The sequence below is a fragment of the Scleropages formosus genome, chromosome 6 (genome assembly GCF_900964775.1).
Source record: "Scleropages formosus chromosome 6, fSclFor1.1, whole genome shotgun sequence".
Lineage (NCBI taxonomy): Eukaryota > Metazoa > Chordata > Actinopteri > Osteoglossiformes > Osteoglossidae > Scleropages > Scleropages formosus.
Window position 1 is genome coordinate 6,247,631 of NC_041811.1, and position 22,285 is coordinate 6,269,915.

The 22,285-nt window shown below is 44.3% G+C and overlaps 2 protein-coding genes across 5 annotated transcripts in view; both read left to right on the plus strand.

Moving 5' to 3' along the window:
* The first annotated feature begins 979 nt into the window (after positions 1-979).
* LOC114910734 (serine/threonine-protein phosphatase 6 catalytic subunit) lies at positions 980-6,318 on the plus strand. Its single transcript, XM_029253048.1, has 7 exons — positions 980-1,091; positions 2,214-2,309; positions 3,043-3,108; positions 3,727-3,868; positions 4,134-4,213; positions 4,617-4,826; positions 5,992-6,318. Exons 1-7 carry the CDS (start codon positions 1,017-1,019, stop codon positions 6,238-6,240), a joined length of 918 nt encoding a protein of 305 aa, XP_029108881.1. The 5' UTR covers positions 980-1,016; the 3' UTR covers positions 6,241-6,318.
* A 922-nt stretch (positions 6,319-7,240) lies between these two features.
* LOC114910733 (protein SCAI) overlaps positions 7,241-22,285 on the plus strand; it is a 35,546-nt gene continuing 20,501 nt past the window's right edge. For 2 of the 4 annotated variants that reach the window (XM_029253047.1, XM_029253046.1), the window contains exons 1-2: positions 7,241-7,624; positions 18,760-18,891. In XM_029253047.1, the coding sequence (XP_029108880.1) occupies positions 18,785-18,891 (107 nt within the window). In that variant the 5' untranslated portion in view covers positions 7,241-7,624; positions 18,760-18,784. Of the gene's footprint in view, positions 7,625-7,662; positions 8,209-17,373; positions 18,292-18,759; positions 18,892-22,285 lie in introns of those variants that run through there. The other 2 variants (XM_029253045.1, XM_029253044.1) reach the window with 2 other exon arrangements.

A 22,285-nucleotide genomic window follows, 5' to 3' on the forward strand; every position in this document is an offset into this window, starting at 1 on the left:
TAGACTATAGCTCAGCATTTAACACTGTCATCCCAACCAAGATGATCCACAAACTACTAGGGCTGGGACTGAGTGCCACATTGTGCAACTGGATCCTGGATTTCCTCACCAACAAACCCCAGCGTGTGCGGATTGGCAGTAATACCTCCTCCCCACTGACCCTCAACACTGGCACTCCACAGGGAAGTGTCCTGAGCCCGGTCCTCTACTCCTTGTTCACACATAACTGTGTGGCCAGTCACAGCTCCAACACCATCATAAAGTTTGCTGACGATACCACCATTGTGGGTCTGATCACCAACAACGATGAGACGGCCTACAGAGAGGAGGTGAGGCTCCTGGGAGAGTGGTGCCAGGACAACAACCTGTCTCTCAATGTCAGTAAAACTAAGGAACTGGTGATTGACTTCAGGAAACAGGATACGGTTCATGCACCCATCTACATAGGAGGGGACATTGTAGAGAGGGTCAACGGCTTCAGATTCCTAGGGGTCACCCTCACTGCTGAACTCACATGGATTGAGCACAGCATCAACCATTACGGTACTTGTACTTATCACAATAACCTTGAAGTTGAAATGGTAAGGTTCTTGATTCTTGCAAATCAAAGGTTTTTGCAAATGGGATTGTTAACCTGTTATATACGTGATGGTATCAATGTAACAATAATCATGCATGTTTTCTTAATGCCGGCGGCGTAATTGATAATTATATTTGATAAGACTAAATACCCACGCTTTGGAAAATACTATAGGTATACTATAATCGCGCCTTAATGTTCTTTTTAGGTGTTGTTGTGCAAAGAAATGTAGTATTAACAGTCTCTATGAGTTGCTATTGTTTTCTGTTAGTAATGTTTTGTGTTTTGTAACTCACTGACAGCGCATTCAACTCAAGCCTTGGTCAAGGTGCTACACACGGAAACGCTGTACTGACCTTCCCTTCCTTGTTTGTGTCACAAAGCGGAAGTGACATCAGAGCCACGCCCACAGTCTCCTGTAACAGTTGTTCTTAAAATGGCGCCGTTGGATTTGGACAAGTATGTGGAAATTGCGAAGCAGTGCAAATACCTTCCCGAAAACGACTTGAAGGTGAGAGTCAGGTGATTCTTCCGTCAACTGCCAAGTGTTTGTGTGCTTTGAAGTGACGTCTTCTCATGTAGTATGCCTATAAACGTATAAATCAGCTGGAGGCTATCACAAAGCGGAACAAGAAGAAGAACTGTTAGCAGTAGGCTAACAAGCTAGCTGACTAGCCGGCCCGGCTTTTTTGACATTACTCAGACTACTTCTCCAGTCGCTGCCCTAAGAAAACTCAGGCTTCTCTGTCTATGTATGTATGAAGGTTGAAGTCATTCGGGTTTTTTTTTTCCGGCCGTTCTCGGTTGCCAAGCGCCGGTACTTGAGTTGTCGGAAGAGTCAAAACTGCTTCAACTTACTATGACTTGCGAGAGGGGAATTACAAATACAAGTTCTCTTGTTAACGTTCACCAATGGTCATTCATGTTATCCCGTATTCATGTTATCATGCAGTTGTCGAGTAGCTGGGCTAGAGCCTCCCAGGTTTAGTTACGATAACTTCTTCTTGCCACTCACTGTGTGTCTGTCAGAGAGTAATATTAGGCTGCTGGGTCGTATCATACGTATGCTGGGCGTGTGACATTCATTTAGTTAGTTTTTCTAGTATTTCTGACATTTATATGACAGTTTTCCCCAAAGCAATTTACTTAGTTGGTACACTAAGTTACTTACAAATGATTTACCCAATATACAGCAGGGATTTTTTTTTGTATCAATTCAGGGTAAGTTCCCTTGATCAGTGGTAGCAAAGCAGGAGGTGGGATTAAACCAGCAACCCTGAGCCTGCAAGGTCCTTGGGGGTTTTTTTTTTTTTTTTTTTTTTTGTTTTAAATGTAGAGTTTTGCTTGCAAGGGGGGTTGCGGTGGTGCAGTGGGTTGGACCGGGTCCTGCTCTCCGGTGGGTCTGGGGTTCAAGTCTTGCTTGGGGTGCCTTGTGATGGACTGGTGTCCCGTCTTGGGTGTGTTCCCCTCCAGCCTTACACCCTTTGTTGCCGGGTTAGACTCCGGCTCCCCGCAACCCCGTGTGGGACAAGCGGTTCAGAAAATATGTGTGTGTCTGTGAGTTTTGCTTGCTATGTGTTTATGTTGCGTGGTTCTACTTTGAGTTAACCTGCCTGCTGTGTCCTTCCTGCAGAGACTGTGCGATTATGTGTGTGACCTGTTGCTGGAGGAGTCCAACGTCCAGCCTGTGTCCACCCCTGTCACAGTATGTGGGGACATTCACGGCCAGGTAGCATGCTCTGCCAGCACCTTGGTCTGACATGACCTCATGCGCTTTGCTAACATCTTCTGAACAACAATTTCATCTCTCCGATTCGCTGAAATCACCTAGCTAGGGAACAGTTACATGGGGGTCTATGTATGAGCAAATGAATAAATGAAAACTTTAGTAATCCTGACAAAAATAGATTGCTGTAGCCTCACACAACATAATGACAGCAATGTAGTCTTTTTTTTCTTATTTCCCATTTGGGGGGGGGGGGGGCTACTTATGGTGTTCATAGACCCACAAAGTTGCATGGAAAATCACAGTGACAAAGGTGTTTGCACACAATAAAATGATCACACCAGCATGCTTTATCATTTTTGCTGGTTACTTCATAGTAAACCTTATTTCACTTGCAGAAGTACAACTGACATCCAACATCTTGGTGTTGAGTTTATGAAGTGGGTTGATGTCTCCAGCACTTATTCATTTATCTGATAATTTACCTAATACTGTACAGTACAGCAGCACTAGGTGGGGGTTTGAACCTGGAACCTTCAATGTCAAAGGCAGCAGTGATACCTGCTAGCTACCTGTCTCATCAGTACAATGGTAAAAAGACCATGTAACAGGCAAAAATCCAAGGACCTGTTAAGTGACACAAGGGGACCTGTTTTCATATCTGCAGCAATTGAGTGTGCTGTTTCATAGCTCTTCTGAATCTGGCTCTAACATACCAGGTCCTGTGTTCCTGCAGTTTTACGACCTGTGTGAACTCTTCAGAACCGGGGGCCAGGTTCCCGACACCAACTACATTTTCATGGTGAGTACAGACTGCTCGGCTCTGAGCGAAGCGTGTTAAATTTGCTTGTTTCTCATGGTGAAAGGCCGTGCTGTCAAAGATTAAGTATGTTAAACATTAAGTAATTTGGCTTGGTGTCTGTATTTATTCTTCATTTAAGTGAGGGGGAAATTTGCAGAGCAAGACTTGCGTAGTTTTGGAATTAATTTTAGATGAAATTGAGTAGGATAGTTGGTATAACTATCCTTCCCCTTCAGTCTGATTGCCCAGTTAATTTACATGTATTAAATGGTAAGGCACCTACAGCTTTTACTCTTTAATACAACTGGGTAATCTTTACTGGAGAAATTTAGGGCAAGTGCCTTGCTCAAGGTTACTGCAATAGTAGGTGGGTTTTGAGCAGAGTCAAGTGCGTGCTATCATTTAGCCGTTTAAGATAATCCTTGTTTGATACTGCAGGACCTGGATTAGACAGGCAGTTGTGGATTTCAGTTCCAAAAGAGGACCCCAAAGAATCTTTACCATGTGTTAGATGGAACTCTGTGCCCCTGGGGTAGGACAGCTGTGGCTGGGTGGTTGATGTTTCCTTAAAGCTCCTGACTTAGTGCTGATACCTCACATCTGTGTGCACCCCCACAGGGTGATTTCGTGGACCGGGGCTACTACAGCCTGGAGACCTTCACGTACCTCCTAGCGTTAAAAGCGAAGTGGCCGGATCGCATTACGTTGCTGCGGGGGAACCACGAAAGCCGACAGATCACACAGGTGTATGGGTTTTATGGTGAGTGTTCGGAACATTGACCTTGCTCCATGGTGCCTCGTTCATAACCCCCGTGCTTTAGAAATTAATTTAAAAAGTGTCAGGTGTGACTTTTTTGTGCTGCTTTGATGGACCTATGTTTAACGATGAAACGTGGAAGTGTTCAGCTCAGGTAAGCCAACAATCTGTTCACCATGTTTGTATTCTGTTTTACGTGTGCCATGAAGCTGCTTGCTAAAATGGGTAATGACTGCTGGTTTTCCATAGCCCTTTGTTTATCTTGCAGATGAGTGCCAGACGAAATACGGGAACGCAAATGCCTGGCGGTACTGTACGAAAGTGTTTGACATGCTGACAGTAGCTGCTGTGAGTCTCACTTGTCTTACTTGTACAAAGCAGCTGCAGTATCATCATTGCAGAGCAATGCATGTTTACAGCTCTGACAACTAGATGTGGGTCAGCTGTAAAATGAATGATCCAAATTACTAAACAGATTGCATGATCAAAAAGGTCTTTTGTGCTGCTAAGTAGAATAAGAGGTTCTCAACTATGTAATTATGAGAACTTAAAGCTTTTTGAGCATTATATTATGTAAGCAGTGTTTATCTCAGTTTGCATTTGTTGCTACAGTCTGCAATACTCAGTATGTTGCTGTTTGTTTTGTATGCATACTCTATTTGCAGAAACTGAATTTTTTTGTTGTGGTTGCATAATGAAAATGATTTTCATATATGTCAGTTAATGTCTAGTGGGATTTTTCCCTGTGCAGTTGATTGATGAGCAGATCCTGTGCGTGCACGGCGGACTCTCCCCAGACATCAAGACCCTGGACCAGATCCGCACGATCGAGCGTAACCAGGAGATCCCCCACAAGGGGGCTTTCTGTGACCTGGTGTGGTCAGACCCTGAGGATGTGGACACATGGGCCATCAGTCCAAGAGGTGCCGGTTGGCTCTTTGGTGCCAAAGTCACAAATGAGGTCAGTGAGGAGCACCGTGTGCCATCAGGCTGTGCTTTCAAATATTTTCAATATTTTAAAAAAAAAAGTTTGTTCCTAAAGTTACAAATTTATGAAGATGCATTTTTCAAGTTTCTAACTTTCCATTTGCGGTTTATTCGCCAATCTGTTTCCTTAAATTGTTTTTACAGACCTAGCTCTTAGGTATCAGTAAAGAACATCCAGACAGAAGTGTTAAACTCATTGTCATGGTGTTGACATCTAAATTTATTTAATGGATTTCTTATGTGACTTAAATAAGCTACTTATGGTGACTTACCCATTTATACAGCTGGATAATTCTTACTGGAGCAGTTTTTGGGTAATAGTGTATCAAAGGAACTAGAGTAGGAGTTGTATGAAGTAATACCTGTAAAGCTGTAAACACTGCGCCCCCTGCTCTCGCAGCTTATGTATAGTGTTTGAGTGTCAATGATCAGTAACAGGATGAGAAATTTTGCACATGTCAATGGAATGAATCAACAGTCAACATTTTAATGTCGTCTTTAATCCTCTTTGCTCCAATCGGAGCATAGGGCCTTCACTGTCTGTCTCCATTGGTTTCTGTCCTGGGCTGCTCGCTTTGCCTTTCCCCAGGACATGCAACATCTTAATGTAGCGCAAGCTTATTAAAAGTGTTATTTCAAATATTTTCTTGTATAGCTATATCAGATTTTTACAAAACCTGGTCTGCAAATAATTTGAGGTGTGTGTTTCAGCTTTCATTAATTGACATTGGAGTTACAAAAAATGTCATGAACAGTCTTGTGGTTCTAGATCTGTTCATAACTTAAAGAGCCAATGTACTTGTTTATACTGACACTGTTTCGCATTTTCACTGACTTCTGCACACTGAATGTAAGTTTTCTACATTTGTGCTGCAGAAGACTGCAAATGTTAAAAGCCTTCAGCTCTGTAGTCTACTTTCCTATTTCCATGATGTGTTCCTGTTCAGTTGTTTGGTATAGTTACCATGGGATGCTTTCTTGAGTCCATAGCTTGATCACTTTCTGTACTGAACCTGTATGCTGAGGTGGTACAGATAAGGGTTTTTTTTTTTTTTTTTTTTTTTTTTTTTTTTTTTTTTTTTGCTCGCTCCTGGAATCCTTACCTTGTTTGTTTCTGCTCCCTCTCTGTCCCTCTCCAGTTTGTCCATATCAACAACCTAAAGCTGATTTGCCGGGCGCACCAGCTTGTCCACGAGGGCTACAAGTTCATGTTTGACGAGAAGCTGGTGACAGTATGGTCAGCACCCAACTACTGCTACCGCTGCGGGAACATCGCATCCATCATGGTGTTCAAGGATGCGAACACACGGGAGCCCAAGCTGTTCCGTGCTGTGCCGGACTCAGAGCGGGTCATTCCCCCTAGAACGACAACGCCCTACTTCCTCTGAATGTGGGGCCGACTTGCCTTCCTTTTCTGTCTACTTATATGTTCATTTTTCCCCCTCTTTCTTAAATTTTTAATTGTACAATGCTTTTTTTTTTTTAAAAATACTCCAACTTATATTTTTAGTCCTTCCCTTAAAGATTTCATTTGTTGCAGAGATCTTTATTTATTTTTATGGTTTTATTTTTCTGATGCCATTCTCCACCAAAAACCTTGGCAAGCTAAGAAAGGCGTAACATTTTTATGAGTGTACTGCCCTTGATGTCACACAATGGTCTGTCCCCTCCTTGTGCTTTTCGGTGTAAAGGTCTTACCTCGGGCCATAGCTGCTCCTCGTGGAACCACTATCTCCTTTGTGGCGCTTTGCTTTAAGGTCTCAGCCTGGATTGCTGTGACCGGGGCAGTCAAGACTGTGGAAGGGAGAATCTGCCCACAGTGTAACTAGAACTCAACTTTTCATGTTGCCTTCAGTCCCTGTCCTGTCTTAGCAGAGTAGCAGGGCTTATGTGCTGCTGCAGAAGGGCAGTGTGATGATGTTTTTAAAGTGGCAAAATTATTCCTTCTCTGAGGTGTTTAAGGAGGTTGGACAGGTTGCTTTATAAATGGAATTTTGCGAAGCCAGTGAAATGCAGATGATTCATTCCCCGCTCTTTTGAAAGACAGTGCTGTGAGTCAGTCTGTAGTGTCCAGTTGCTGCTTTTAAAATAGACCAGGGCAGGTGGAATGTGGTTCAGTGTGGGAAGGAACTGGTTGGGTTGTGATGTATTTGTACTTTTTATTTTTTTTTTCCCCTCCCCCCTTCTTGACTGTTGTAGAGACTGCAGCCCAAATATCAGTTAAATATTGAAAATAAAACGCCTTTATTATTAACTTTAAATCTTTGTCAGTATTTTCGCCAGTTCTTTTTCGTTTTGGTAAAATTTGGGGGGTGTTCAGTCCTTGCGAAGACCAGACAATAGTATTAATTGATTTATTAATCATAATCATCTGTCCACACAGATTAAGTGTGAATCAATAGCAAAGCTACTCATTTGACCACGAGGTGGCGCTAGGTTCCGTCGACCGGGCTTTGTTTCGGTATTCACCCAGCTGTCCAATAGGATCGCTTACCGTAGCGTAAGCTCGCCCTTTTTCTTACGCTCCCAGTGACTGACGGAGGAGACCGCCAATGAGGAATCGCCTGTGTACGTCACTACAGGCCCAGTTGCAGAAAGTATTCGTAAACGTTCGCCGCCAGCCACGCCGCTCGCGCGCGTTTCTTGCAGCTTGTGAATGGGCGCGCGGCGCGGCGCTGTGCGGCACGCTCAGGGTCCGTTCCTGTGACATATTTGCGCGCACTGCAGCCGGACCTTGGTCCTCCGGAGAGAGGAGCGGGACTCGGACACCAGGTACTGGTAGCTATGCGGGTAGCTGCTGGCTTATAGCGTTGCCCTGCGCCTGGGCGGGCGGACGCGCGCGCGCACGCACAGTTTTTTGCTTGTATGTATCATGATCATGTGTGTCGTCAGGCTCTGATTAGTACAGCTACACTAACCAGTTCAGCTGCTCTTGCATTTGCAGCAGGCTGCATCCAAACATTAGCCCGCGTTCCGCGCGCCACTGGGAAGATGGGGATATTCTATGAGCAGTTGATCGCGGTAGTGATTGTTGGAGTGCATGACAGTCACCCCCCGCAATGAGTGCCCGGTCTTACTGAGAAACTGCTGGAGCGATCCTCTCTCTCACTGATCCGTGCCGTTCTGCGCTAGTGACAGCGGGGTGTCGCGCGGCTCTGATTTGGGGAGAGGTGCGCGCGCGCCTCATCTTCACCACCTCCCTGTCCTTCCTGGTCCTTTCATCCCCCATTCTCCTCCTCGCGACTCCGATCGCTGTCTGACTGTCATTCCAGCGAGAGTCCTACCGACGGCACGCGTTTCCCCAATCGGGGTCTGTGGGGGGGAAAAACGCGGAATATTTATTAAAAAAAATCGTGGTAAGTGTGACATTCAATTCATGAGTGCATGATTATGCTCGCGGGAATGGAGGGAAGGCTGTTTTTTTTTTCCTGAGTTGCTGGTGGTGTGGTGCCGGCGTGTAAGGCTCTCCAGATGGACAGGGATGATGAGCTCCAGCAGGCAGGTGAGTCCCTCAGCTCCTGCCTTTCTACACCCGCAGAGGTGAACAATGATGCTGACGATGTTGATGCAGATGGTGGTGGCCACCTGGACCAGTAGTGTGTCGCTATGTCCTTCTAGACAGGTGACAGCCGGAGTCTTGATGACTCTATCCCGGAGGGGGTTTACATTCGTGGACGCCATTACATGCGTGGAAACACACCGCCGTGTGTCAGGACACATTGCATAACATGTGTTTTTGGAGGAGTGTTTTCATACAAGTCAAAGCTGTGGATGATGGTGCAGTGAGTGGTTGCTGTGTGAGGGGGTGTGTGCATGCGTATCTGGATATGTGAAGCTCTATGTACACAGGTGCATTTAAATCCTGTTTTTTTTTTTTTTTTTTTTCTTCTTCCCCCGTAGCTCTGTAACGGAAGGGTATGTGTTTCACACCTGGACATGTCCAGCCTCAACCCTGAACGTCAGTAGTTAGCATAGTGTATCTTTGCATGCCCCTGTGGTGTGAGGTGTGTGTGTCTCCCCATCTCTGAGGCTCTTGGCTTTAACATGTGGTGTGTGGGGTTGGATGGGTCTGTCAGTGATGTGAATTCTGCCTGATTGGTGCCCTGTGGATGTCCCATCGCCTTGGAACAAGGACGTGGACTCCTCTGGACAACTGCTCCAGTGATGATATCTATGACGTTTTGCCATGACAATCGAGACGTTCCTTGCCGAGCCGGGGATCCAAGATGCCATTTACCAACATTTTAATTACTTGTTAAACACTGGCTTACAAATTTACTTTCTAGATTGCCCAGGATGGGTGGGCAACCACTGGCCCGTGGACCCCCAGAGGGTTTTTTTTTTTTTTTTTTTTTCCTTCTCCTTCCCCCCTCCCTCAACCTTCACTTGGGAGTTTTTGTTCCTTTCCCTGGTGGCCAGTAGGTATACTTATAGCTCTATAATAAGTTCTTCATTATGGTAGCCATTAGTTGACTGACTGTCTTTGTTTGTATCAATTTTTCTTGCTGTATGCCTGTGTTAAAGCGCTCTGTGTCACTGCGTGAGAAGAGCGCTCTATAAAAATAAGAATATCCTGATGACATGCATCAAACAAAATGAGTGGTAGGTGGCATTGTGTTTAGAGGTGTCACTCTGCAATGGGAGGACCTGGGTTTGAATTCTACCTCTTGCGGTAGTACCCTTGGCTCTAACCCTGAATTAATAGAGTAAAAATTACCCAGCACTATAAATGGGTAAATCAGTGTAAGTAGCTTAATTCACAAATCTAAGAGCAACTGATTGCATAGTGGTTAGAGCTGTTGGATCTGAAGGTTGCAGGTTCAAATCCCACCTCCTGCTGCAGTACCTTTGGTCAAGGTACTTAACTGGAACTAAGACAGTAAAAATTACCCAGTTTCATAAATGGGTTATAATTGTGTCGCTTAACATTGTAAGTGGCTTTGGAGGAAAGCGTCAGCTAAATGAATAAATGGAAACCTGGCATTAAGTATTAGAAAAAGTATGGCTTTGTCCTTTATTCAGCACTCCTTTGGTACAGTATGCTTTGCACAAGTGCATTATTGTAGTAGCTGTTTTGATCCTCTTTAGTTAAGTCACCTGGGTTCGTAATGCATCCTGGTCTCATTTTGAAAAGCACTCATAGGGTCTGACCTCTGCTGCCTAAGGACCCATGGCCACCAGGTCACACCTACTTCCTGACATCTGTCCCTCGAACCTGCCCATGCGGCTCAGGCACCCCTTGGGCCTCCTCTGCTCAGTATCCAGTTTAGTCATGGTGTGGGGGCCAGAGTTTGCATCCAGTGTGAGGACAAAACTTCTAATTGCCGCACAGCTTGCCTTTGTCTGACTGGTGCCGCCACTTGTTTTCCCATTGGGCTTTGTACTCGGAGGTTCCACTCCGTGCCAGCTGGTAACTGTAGAACCTTTAGAAGTGGCTCCCCTTGGCTCTCTCAGCTGCTGGTATCCCCCTTTCCAGGGCTGTACCAAATCCCACCTAATTTAACTGTGCCATTGGGTCAAAAACCGCATACGCTGGCTCGTTCGTGCATCAGCATGACGGACTGAAAGTCTGTTTTTAGTTAGTTTTTGTTCGTAACTCCAAAGTCACGATCAGTAACTCCTTAATATAGCTGCTCCTCAATTTAATTGACTTATTAATGAGACTAAAACACAGGAGGGATTACGTTACTTTGTCTCGACAAACCCCTATTTAATGCAAATTGTTTACCGATTCTTCCCATAAACATGCTTTGTTTCTCATTTTGTCATTGATCACTGACACTCGGGAAAACCTAGAGAGAGATGTAAACACTGTGGAAGTGAGCTGAATAATTGCAGACATATAAATCACAATTCAGCATATATTCTGTTGGGATGCATTTTATCGCCACCTATTGGCCAGGCGTGTAAAAACGGGTCGCTTTCATTGCATAGTGCGTACATGCACACCCAGTGTCTGAAACTACTTGTCCCAAGCGGGGTCGCGGAGAACCGGAGCCTAACCCGGCAACACAGGGTGCAGGGCTGGAGGGGGAGGGGACACACCCAGGACAGGACGCCAGTCCATCGCAAAGCACCCCAAGCATGACTTCAACCCTACACCCACCAGAGAGCAGGCCCTGGCTAAACCCACTGTGCCACCGCGCCCCCTATCGCTGTCAATAATCAAATGGTAATGAATTTTAAAAAAAATCCCAAAGCCTGCAATTCATTATGTATTGCTTCTTTTTGGTGGCAAAGAAGCATTCTGTCCACTGCCTTGATGCTACCACAAGTCGTTCTCGGAAGTAGAAAAGAGTTTACTTCAGACTGTTAGAACATAAATAAGTGAAGGAAATTCTGTTAAAAAAGAACCCTAAAGCAGTCTGAATCTTAAAAAGTAGTAACTGAGCTGTTTGTAGGAGAATAAAAAAGAGTGAAAATTGTGTGTATGATGCTTTCTGAAATTACGCACATTCCCATTGAGGTTTACTTGTCATTGGACCTGGTATTTTTATGAAACCTGGTACTCAGTTTATAAGGCTGGCAGTTGAGGCTCCTCATCTCAGCGTTTTGGGGATGAAGGACTGTGGTCCTGTAAGAAAATACTGGCATCTTTGCTCGAAGGAAGGATTTCTTGTCTGATGCTCCCCTAGATGAAACGAGACAGCTGCCCTACTTTCCTCCTCTCCTTTTTCATCTCTCCTCATTATGGAGTCAGTTAATGCTGCTGATTTTTCTGATGTTTCCCTCTCCTTCCTCCCCAAATTGTGGCCCCGGAAGGAAGTCAATAAAAATGCTCAAGAAAAGGCAGCTGTGTGATTGCTGTTTACACCTCCGGTGCTTTCGTGTTCTGGGGTTTCCAGAGGGACAGTGGAAGAGGAATCTTTGCCGTAATGTTAATTATTCCTGTAATGACCGAGCAAGTGAGAGAGCCGCATTGAAGCATCCATCCCAAGAGCACGCGCAAGGAATGAATATACTACTTCACTCATAGTTTTTCAGGAGAGTAAGCCATGCCCACAAGTTCATGGCTAACCCATGGCATCATGGCTTTGTGGTATATTTTAAATATTTCCTGATTTTACCCAGTTAGTGGCCAACTGTGCTCTCTGTTCCTGTGTTTGGCACTGAACCCCTTTCCTGCACCCATCTGTCCAAGGTTATGATCTTTGTATCATAAGATCAAGGAATGATCTTTCTGCTTCACTCATGTTTTTTGGCATGGAAGCCACACCCACAAGCCAGTGGCATCATAGCTCTATATATATGTTTTCTGATTTTACCAGAGCAGTGGCTAACTACACTCTCTCCACCCACCTTTGACACTTATCCCCTTTCTTACACCACGTTGGACAGCCGGTTTAGGCTTTCCGTTTCTTTCTAAACATGATTCACCACAGTTGTCTAGTGGGGGCGTATCAGTAAGCGTTTGTGCATCATCCATGGTCCCTGGATTGGCTGCACTATCGGAAGAATCCTTTTGCTGAGGGAGACCAGGAACTGTTGCAGGATGGTGTTATTAGACCACCGCGGAGATGTAACAAGCTTTAAGCTAACGGTGATGTGAAATGAGGGTGGAGGGCTGGCCCAGTTCCCATCATGCACAGCAGGTCTGTGCTCTTTATGTACATGTATAATATCTAATTCATTGGGCAGAAACACAATGACTCAATGCAGAAGAAGTGAAACTTTGAGGATCTTGGATGTTTTAGGGTGGATGTACACTTCTTTAATAACTGTGCTCCCTGCTGCCTGAAAATTGTTTCTAATAAACTTAAGGTACTCATTCAAGTGTATGACAATCACTTGGGACTGACAGCCAGTCCCCAGAGGGTTCTGGGTACAGCATTGAGCAAAATTGTTAAAAAGCTTAAAAAAAAAAAAAAACAACAAACAAACTTTGCTATTTTTTTTTCTTTATAGTATTGCCAAGTATCTCTTTTCTTCTGGCATATTTCTAACAGAGGAAGTTGACAACATCAGTAGTATCGGCTAGATGTGTCTAAAGCTTTTAAAAGAGAAGCCTTCATGCAAAGATGCTTTTACAGACACAAATCGATGCATACTTGGTCAGACATCTGTTTACTCTTAATTTGAACACTTCACATTAAATCTTGTGCGCCGATTAATATATTCTTGGATTGCAGCCCACAGTGAGGATGGACAGCATCCCTTTCCACTGAAGGAAGATGATGTGTTTGCAGTGCTCTCACCTCCCTTGCTTACCCTTTCCTTTCATCAATGGAGTTCATGAAGTCTAGACTGTCCTGAAGGGACCAGCATTACCTCCTCCTGCTTTTGCAGTCGGCAAATGGTGCAGTGGTTAGAGCTGTCACTTTGCAGTTAAAGAACCTGTGTTCAAATCCCTGCTTGCACTGTAGTACTAGTCTACGATCTTGACTTTGTTGGCGACATCCTAATTTTGTAATCGTTGTATGCAATGTACCATGGTGATTGGCCAGACTATGGGGGGGGTGGTTCATTGTTATATAACTTTCAGGAGAGACCACTGATAATGAACAGGGTCTTTGACCAGAACTGTATCATGCTGAATAGCTGCAGGTGGTGTTGGGGTTCAGAAACGCAAAAGCAAAGAGGTAATGGATTTAGCCCTCTGGTGAGGAGTTGCTGTTACACCATTTGAAAAAGTCTCCATGTAAACTGAACAGATAAATCACTGTAATGAGTTTGATTTGCTGACTAAGTCAGGTAATAATTGGGTGAAAAGATGGCACCTTGTCGGTTACTTTTATAGATCTTTTCAGTGTGCAGTTTCTGATTGCTCTTGATGTTTCCAGTGTGTAGTTTATTTTAAATATTAATGTAACAGTGCCATAAAAGTGTACAAAACTATTAATCAATACAGAATAAGCCTGCAATCAGGAGAGGGCAGGGTTTTCCAGGTGGTTGAGGAGGAGCAGGGAGGTCACTTGCCAATCAATGATCTGTGGAGGCGGGCTTATAATATGCAAATAATATGCATTTTTCTTAAAGGGCTCATCAGCCTTTGAAAATCATGCTGAGGCTGTGGTCTTTTCAGGCCAAGTGTGTGCATAAATCACCAGTCTAAAGCACAGTCCTGGGGCTGAATGTAAACTTAATCAGTTCAGTGTTTTTGTTTCCTTCAGGGTGTCCGGTACATGTGGGATTTCGTAATTGCACGGGCTGTAAATCATGATTGTTGAAGCTGTAAGCCTCTCGGAGGGAGAAGGGGCCTCTCTTTGTGCCGTGTGTGTGAGAGCAGTACGTCATTGCAGATTTCATCCTGTTTTCTTGCCTTCTAGAAAGGGTACATTTTAAAGAAAAACACCATGTTCTCACCAAGCATCTGGTTTTAGGCTTGAAAGGCCCATTTGTGCTGACCTATATTCCTAGAGGCAGGGGCCGCTGGAGGTGATTTACCTACCGCCTGCCCGCAGCCGTGTGTGACGGCACAACCCACACACTGGGGGAGTGAGGTTGTGTGTGTGTGTGTGTGTGTGTGTGTGTGTGTGTGTGTGTGTGTGTTTTCTGTGGCTGCCTTTCCACTGCGCAGCGCTCATGCATTTTTATAGATGGAGGAACTGGGTCAGATATGGAAGCCATCGGACCACACGATGCAAGCTGCACCGCGGTTCTGCGTTTACTGTGTGTGTGCTTGTGTCTATGTCTGTGTGCTTCCGTCATTCATTATGTCTAATTTGTGTGCATTTGTTTGTGTTAGTATTAATGTGTCTATACATATTGTTTGAACTAGTTTTTTCAGTCCTTAGAATTGTATTCCATTAATATTAATATGTTGCTTTTGGCTTTCCTGTGACCTGTTAGTAATACTGGGTATTTATTTGTTTCTTTATTAGCATTAGTGGGTCCTTTTAGCATTACTGTGTTTCTCTTAGTGTGTGTGTGTGTGTGTGTGTGTGTGTGTGTGTGTGTGTGTGTGTCTCTTGGTATTGCTGTAATGTTAGTATTATTGTGTTTCTACTGGTGTTCCTGTATTTTTTTTTTGCTGTTCTGTTGGTATTAGTTCTGTTAGACAAACGAATATTAATAGACACTTTTAGAATTACTGGGTTTTTATTAGTCTTCATCTAGTGCCGTTAGTGTGTTCCTCCTGTTTTTTTATTTTATTTAAAAGTGTGTGCATGCTACTGTAACTGAGCGTGTGTATTACTGGAGTGATGAAGGTGTCTCACATGTGCCAGCACCTCCGGGGCTTTTTTTTTTTTAAAAAGAATTACCACGTCAAAGCCTGAAGGAAATTAGTTTAAATTCACTTAATGATATTGAGCTCCCTCGTGGTCGGTAAACCCGTTTAGAGGTCTAGGATCTCTGGCCCTCAGGGATTCCACTAGGGGACGGAGCGTTTTCAGAGAGCCGTCGTTTCAGTAACCCTGGCCAGTGACCTGACCTTTGACCCCTTCTGCCAAATACACACTCTGGGTCAAGGCCAGCAGTCCAGTAAACTCAATTTAAAAATGTCAAGAATTTGACTTGTAATTTAAAGACTCTGAGGCAGATCTACTCAATCATGTAAAATTTGTTTTCTTAACCACATAGCCATATTAATATTTTTATCATTTGTTTTTATCCAACTCCTTTCTACAAAGTGACTTACATTGTGAGGTCTGGACACCAAGATATTTACAGTAAACGGCTGGGTAATTTTTACTGTATCAGTTCAGGGTGCGTACTTTAATCAAGGGTACTACAGCAGGAGTAGAAAGTTGAACCCGGGTCCTTTGATTGCATTAACCACTATGCAGCCTGCTTTAGTTTTCTAATGTGCAGGGCCTCCATCCATTTCTCGCTGCAGTCGGACTTTCATTGCTTGTTGGGTCTGTGGGTGGGGGGGTTGTCCTCAGTGATAGACATGGGTCTGTGGTTGTGATCCGAGAGAGCCTGGTGTTGGCGTGCACAGGGCGCGCAGCAGAAACACTTCTTATTTACGCAACATTCTTTTCAGTCCCACCCCTGAGCTGCTGCTCTGCATAACAGTCTGAGTTTGAACCCCCCCCTCCCCACCCCATGAAGTTCCAACAGCTTTGAACCTGATGACCATTGTGCTCCTTTGGTTAGTTGGTGACTTTATTGGCTGTGGTTGAGATCTGCTATATAAGGCTGACTTCCTGTGATGCTCCCAACTGCGTGTGTGTGTGTGTGTGTGTGTGTGTGTGTGTGTGGGTGGCGTCGAGCCGTCTGCAGCATCTCCTCCTGGCTGTCCTCAGCTGGACTCCTCTGACAGCTGAACAGTGTCTGCTGAGCCCTAGGCCTCCCTGTCCTTGTCTCGCTCCCCCCCCCCACGTCTCTCATGCTTTCATTCTCTCCCTCATCTCCTCACTTAATTTACACACACACACACACACACACACACAGAGGAGCAAGTGTCCAGTGATCAGTATAGGAGTTGAAGTCTGGCTAATGCTGACTCCACCCAGCTCCCTCCCCATGCAATTGGTGGCAGTGTCATGTGGGTACATTCTATAGGGAATCATGGGAAAGGACCTCTTCCGTGCTCCACGCCCACTCCCTCAGGCAGTGGTAGCACCCTAGGCTGGCTGTTACCGATTGAGCTGGCTGGCGTAGCTGTCCCTCCGCCCCAAAAGGAGGTAGGAAGGTGCTGGAGGGAGGAAGTGACAGACTGCAGCTCCGGTGGAGGGCTGCCGTGTGGCTGGGTTGGAGCCACACACACGCACAAAATGTAGAAGACTCCAAGGTATGGCAGTACTCTCAGTAAATAGAATAATGGAACAAAGCAGATTTTGGCAGTTTTCCTCCATTTCAGTATTGTTCTTATTATTGTTTTGCTGCAATAATAATAAATGGTAGTAGTTGTTAGCATTGTCTTATGCAGTTTTTTCATTTACTGATTTCTATCTGGGGTCCACATTTGTTGAAGAGCCCTAAATGTGCTGATGGATTGTTCTCCATAGGTCTCATGCTTACTATTGATCACAGTTGCAGCGACATAGCAGGATTACTGCCTGCTGATGTTTAACCCCCATCGGTCTGGGTGCCGTGGTAGCTCAGCAGATAGCGCTGGTGCCTCTCAGTTCCTGGGCTGTGGATTCAGATGGATGTTTGACTCTGATTCAATCTGTGTGGAGTTTGCATTTTCTGTCCGCGTTCACGTGGGTTTCCTCCAACAGTCGAAAGACGTGTTTCAGAAGAATTGGCCACTAAATTGCCTGTAGTGTGTGTTTCTGCGTGTGAATGAGTGTGTTGCATCGCTCTAGTATATAGATCTGTGAATGATTGTAGGCAGTTTACTATAGCATGACACTGAGTCACCTTGGAAAAAAGGTGTCCGCTAAATACTGGCAAACTATTGTATGTCGCTTTGCAGAAAAGTGTGTTATAAATTAATAAAGCATCTGTGCATTACTAAACAGTCACTTTTTAACTAATTTTAGGGTTTTTCGCTTTTTTTAATGTTTAGTTTTCATGCTTTCTGGTATACCCTGGCTACTCAACTTATGAACACACCGGAACAAGGATATTTTTCGTAAATCGTAATTTGCAACTTTTTTACCACATAATACAGATGTATCTCAGTTTATTCACTGGTTACATCCTGTAAAATTCTTGACTATATCTATTATAAACACTTTCTAATTTTGTTTTACTTTAAGATTCCTTAAAACAGTAACTAATTTAAAATTGGCAATTTCAAGTTCAATGCCGGTTTATTTACTGATTCAACCCCTAAATAGGGTGCAGTTTGTCTTATAACTGGCACTCAGGAGCACCCGACATGAACTGGAAATAGGCAAATGGAGAAAATGAAACTAAAATAAACAAACCTGGAAATGTTCATATGTTTGAAAATTCATAACTTGATGGTAATAAAAGGAGCTAGTGTATTATAGGGGAGCCCTTCTTTTTAAGTACCTTGCTTACGGGGCTTTGGAGTAGCGATCACCAGAGTAAGTGTGTGTCCTTCACCACTGTGCTGTCTCAGAAAAGGAGCATTTTGAGTGTTCTCACCTGCAGTGCCGCAAGGACATGTTTGTTTACTGTTTTCATGAGCGCATCCCCCAGGGAACAGCCCACAGTCGATGGCAATCAGTGACACTTATGACTGTTTTGTGGACTGTGTTCCTATTGACAAAAGTGATGACTAAACAGTTATCTTTAGTGAGCTTCAGCATCGCCCCAGTCTCTGGGCAAAGCGTTGACTTCGTTTCAGTGAAACTGCTTTCCGTGGCACGTGTTCGTTCGACGCAGACAAGTACAAAGATGGAGAAGATAAGGATTCTGTGCTTATGACACTCGTGCCTTCAGAGAAGAATGAATTTCTGCTGTCTTCCATTCTTGACCATGATGCTTCATATTGATTTTTTCCCCTGATCCTTTGGGTGTTTGGGCTTCACAGGGTACAGTACAGGATGAGGGGTGCTCCTGGAGACCACATTCCTGAAAGATCTCTCTGGACCATTCATCCAATAGAGAACGTGGTTCTGTGTGAACACTGTCAGGTTTGGGTTCCAGAAGTGGTTCAACAAGCCTAGTGTCGAGTCTGGGTTCCACAAGCCCATTGAAGGAACAGAGTTCCACAAGTCCAATTCCAAACAAGGCTTCTGCAAGTCCCGTTCCAGCAAGACTTTCAGAAACCCAATTCCAGAATAGGGTTCCACAAGTCTGGTTCCAAACTCAGATTTCTCCCTGTGCATACACATTTACCCTCATTGAACATGCCTGTCTGTCCACACTGGACTTTAACTGACTCAGTGCACACAGCCATTTTTGCTCATTGGACACATCTAACTGCACACATCCACTTACCCTCATTGGATACATCCTCTTCACTTGAAATCCTCCTTAGTCCACATTTTTGACCCTTACCATTACTGTCCTAAGTCTCTTCTCCTAGGTGTATTTTGCTTTGCTGCTATTCCATTTTTGTGACTCGTACTCGTCCACTGCTCTGTCCCTGTGTGTCCCAGGTACGAGCAGAGAGCACCTGGGGCCATGACCGGGGTGGGGACCGAGGATGACATCCCACTGGGTGAGAGGAAGACTGTCACAGACTTCTGCTACCTGCTGGACAAGTCCAAGCAGCTCTTCAACGGCCTGAGGTTAGAGTATGCCCCACCCTGCCGTCTCACCTTAGCCATCTGTCTCACTTTCCCACAATTTCTTTGTCCTGCTTTGCTGTCACATCACTTCTTGTCTGTTATTGACTTTAGTTAATGTCCGCTCTCTGTGACTAGTTGTCTAACGTCCTTCTGTCTCTGCCTGCCTCACTTGCCCTGTGTCTTTTAGCCTCACTTTGTCTTTCTGTCTCATTGTTTTTTCATGTCCCATCTCTTTTGTCATCCATTGTCATTTTCTCCCATTAAAGTCAGTTGCATATTTTTTGAGTGATTTTTCCCATCTTTGCCCCTGTGTCATCTTTCTTTATCCCCTTCTCTGTCGTTCTCCTTCCATTTTATTATGACCCCATGAGTCTCTCTTGACTTGACGGTCCACATATTGAAATTGAGTTGTCCTGCAGTCGAAGCTATTGAGTCAAATCCAAGAGCCCACAAATAACAAAGAGAACTTCTATTCATAGTTATTCACATTCATTTAATTAGTCTGGAGCTACATGCTCCTTTCTCATTCCACCGCCAAACACCTACTTCACGTCAGCGTGTGTGTTCTTCATTGTAAAATCAACGAAGGGAAGGAATCGCGTGTCTTGGTGTGTCACTGTTCCTCCGGGGTTGATCGTTCATTTTTTTGCAGTGGTCTATTAATAGCACTGGTCTGACACCACCCCAGGGGCAGTGTCTTCTCCCTCTCTCGCTCCCCTCCCCCACACCATGTACATACACTTCACATCTGCAAAGATGTGTGTCTGCATTCGCCCTCTTTCCACCCAGGTATGGCTTCCGATGACTCACAGGGATGAGGAGGGAATAACAGCGTTCGCATTCATGGCAGGCTGAGCATGTTCTCTAAGCACTTTCTCTCACGTGCCTTCGCTCTTGATGGATACGTGAACATGGTCACACATGTGCTAGGGTTTTTTGTGCATCTGTGCTGTTAGCTCAGCAGACAGCAGGGGGTCTCAGATACTGCATGGCAATTTACCATAATCATATGCAACTAAAGGAAAACAGTTATTTGAAGAGGACTTGAATATACAGTGCTGCTTTGAAGTGAACCCTATAGGGATGGTCATTATTCTTGCGTAAAGTATTAAATGCATGAAGTCTGAATCTAAAGTCTTAAAGTTATGAAATGCATAAATAACTTATACACCTGATTATACTTGCATCTTGGGGTTCACTTATTTTTGCACTTACAATACTTCCAATTTTTTTAAAAACTACACGCATGATTTATTCTAAAGCAACATATGGACTTGGTCATTACACATCCATTATGTCAGATGAGAAAGACTAGTTCTCATTGAATAAAATAACCATTTCGTGCTAAAGCTACGGGACAGAAGGGGTTCACATACCTTTAAGCAACACTGTAAACATATTTGAATATAAATACTGTATATACTTGATAAGGGAACCTCCAGGTGCATTAGCAGTGATTAAAATCTGGGTCTTTCTGCATATCTGTGAGAGAAACAGAGAGGAACTGGTGTGTTATAGCACAGAGGTTTCTGTGTATGTGTGAGACGGGTGCACGATGACATTGGCTGCTGGCAGCATGCGCTGATTAGCGGAGTCACACGGCGTAATCACAGTTTATCAATTAGCCTCATTGTGTGTGATTATGGCGCTCCTCAACCTCGCACGCGCCTGCTGATGAGGCACTTCTCTTTTTTCATTCTGAAAATATATTTGTATTCTGTCATTTGATGAGCAGGTTATCTGTCGGGTTCCAGTTAGGGGTTTAAAGGAAAGGAGGAGGTGAGGGGTTTGTCCTCTATACCCGAGGCTCACAGCACCACCCTGCTTTGACCCCTCGGATGCCATTTCGAGGGTAGTTTCTAAGCTGTGAAGGTGGGTGAACCGCACTTTGGAGAAATCTTAGTTTGTCTTTGTTAAAGAATTCCCCAAATTATTAGAGAACAGTATTCACCGCAAATTATTGGTCATTTTAATATGATCATTACTTTATCACCCTCATCTTATTTATGTATACATATGTATATACTGTGTGTGTGTGTGTGTGTGTATGTATGTACAGTATGTGAGCTAGTGTAATTATCATTTCCTATTATATATTTCTATATATATATATATACTTCTCTGTATAGGGAGCAGCGCGTGGCATAGTGGTTGGAGCTACCACCTTCCTCTCGAAAGTGCTTGTTTCAGCTCCTGCTGTTGTACCCTTGATCAAAGTGCTTGAAGTGGTATAGTAAAAAGTGCTGTACTGTAAAAAAAAAAAAAATGGGGAAATCTGTGTAAGTAGCTTAGTGTACACACTTCAGTGTAAGTCACTTTGATGCAAAAGCATCAGATTATTATTATTTTATTATTATTAATAATAATAATAATAATAATTCTTATTAGCAGTAGCAAGAGTAATAATACTAATCAGCAGCCCAGCTGAAAGTGTGAGCTAAATGCTGAGGGTGTCAGATGGGGATGGGTTCACCTTTTCCATCACCTTTTTTGGTGTCTATTGAGCATACTGGGCCACAACCGTGGTTCAACTGAACACGCCCCCCCAGCTAACAAGCCACACACCTCTCTTCCCCGCACTCATCCAGAAACACAAACCTGGCTCACTGACAGACACGTGGAGATGCTGCAGCCAACCCCCCGCATCTGTATGGCTGGCGATAAGATTTATCTGTCACCTCAGTGCCCTTGCCAGCCGTAGGGGGGGGATGGTGGGGAGGAGTATGGGAACAATCATCGTGCGGGATCTAATTTCATTCCTTGGACCATTAATTTCCCATCCCCGCTGACAGAATTAATACCCACAAGATGTATTCACTGGAAGAACAGAAAACGGAATGAAGCTATAAATTAGGGAATGCGGGGTTGGGGTGGGGGGTGTCCGCAGTTCATGTCTTCGTTAGTAAATCTGATTTATGGTGCCCCTCATAGGCTGGTGAACCAGTGGTTATGTCCTCATCCTCTCCTGTGGTCACTGTAGAAGTCAGTAGGACAGAGAGAGGGACGTGTGTGTGTGTGTGTGTGTGTGTGTCACATGGATTTAGTTTCATATTCCCCTTTGAAGTAATGTCTGTGCCTCACTGAATTACTGTAGCCTGACATGAAGCTTGTGGGAGTTTGAAGATGCAGAAGACATTTACATTTATTCATTTCAGCTATGCTTTTCTTCAAACTGAGTAAACAAAAGTGCACCAACACCAGATGAAGAGTTATAGACACAGACATGCACTTCTCTAAGTATAGTCAATTTGTCCAATACCGCCAGTTTTGCTGACACACTTTACATGAGCAGCTGCATGTAGAATTGATGGGAAGTACAAAGATGTCAGTGACAGATGGTGTGATGCAAATTTATGTCACTGTAGGAAGGATATGGGTCTCAAAGTTGGTTTTG

Bases quoted from the DNA above. Each gene is read 5' to 3' on its own strand.
- LOC114910734 (XM_029253048.1), top strand. From the start codon at position 1,017: ATGGCGCCGTTGGATTTGGACAAGTATGTGGAAATTGCGAAGCAGTGC. The intron at 2,310-3,042 runs GTAGCATGCTCT...GTGTTCCTGCAG, and splicing joins GTGGGGACATTCACGGCCAG to TTTTACGACCTGTGTGAACT. The intron at 3,109-3,726 runs GTGAGTACAGAC...GCACCCCCACAG, and splicing joins ACACCAACTACATTTTCATG to GGTGATTTCGTGGACCGGGG.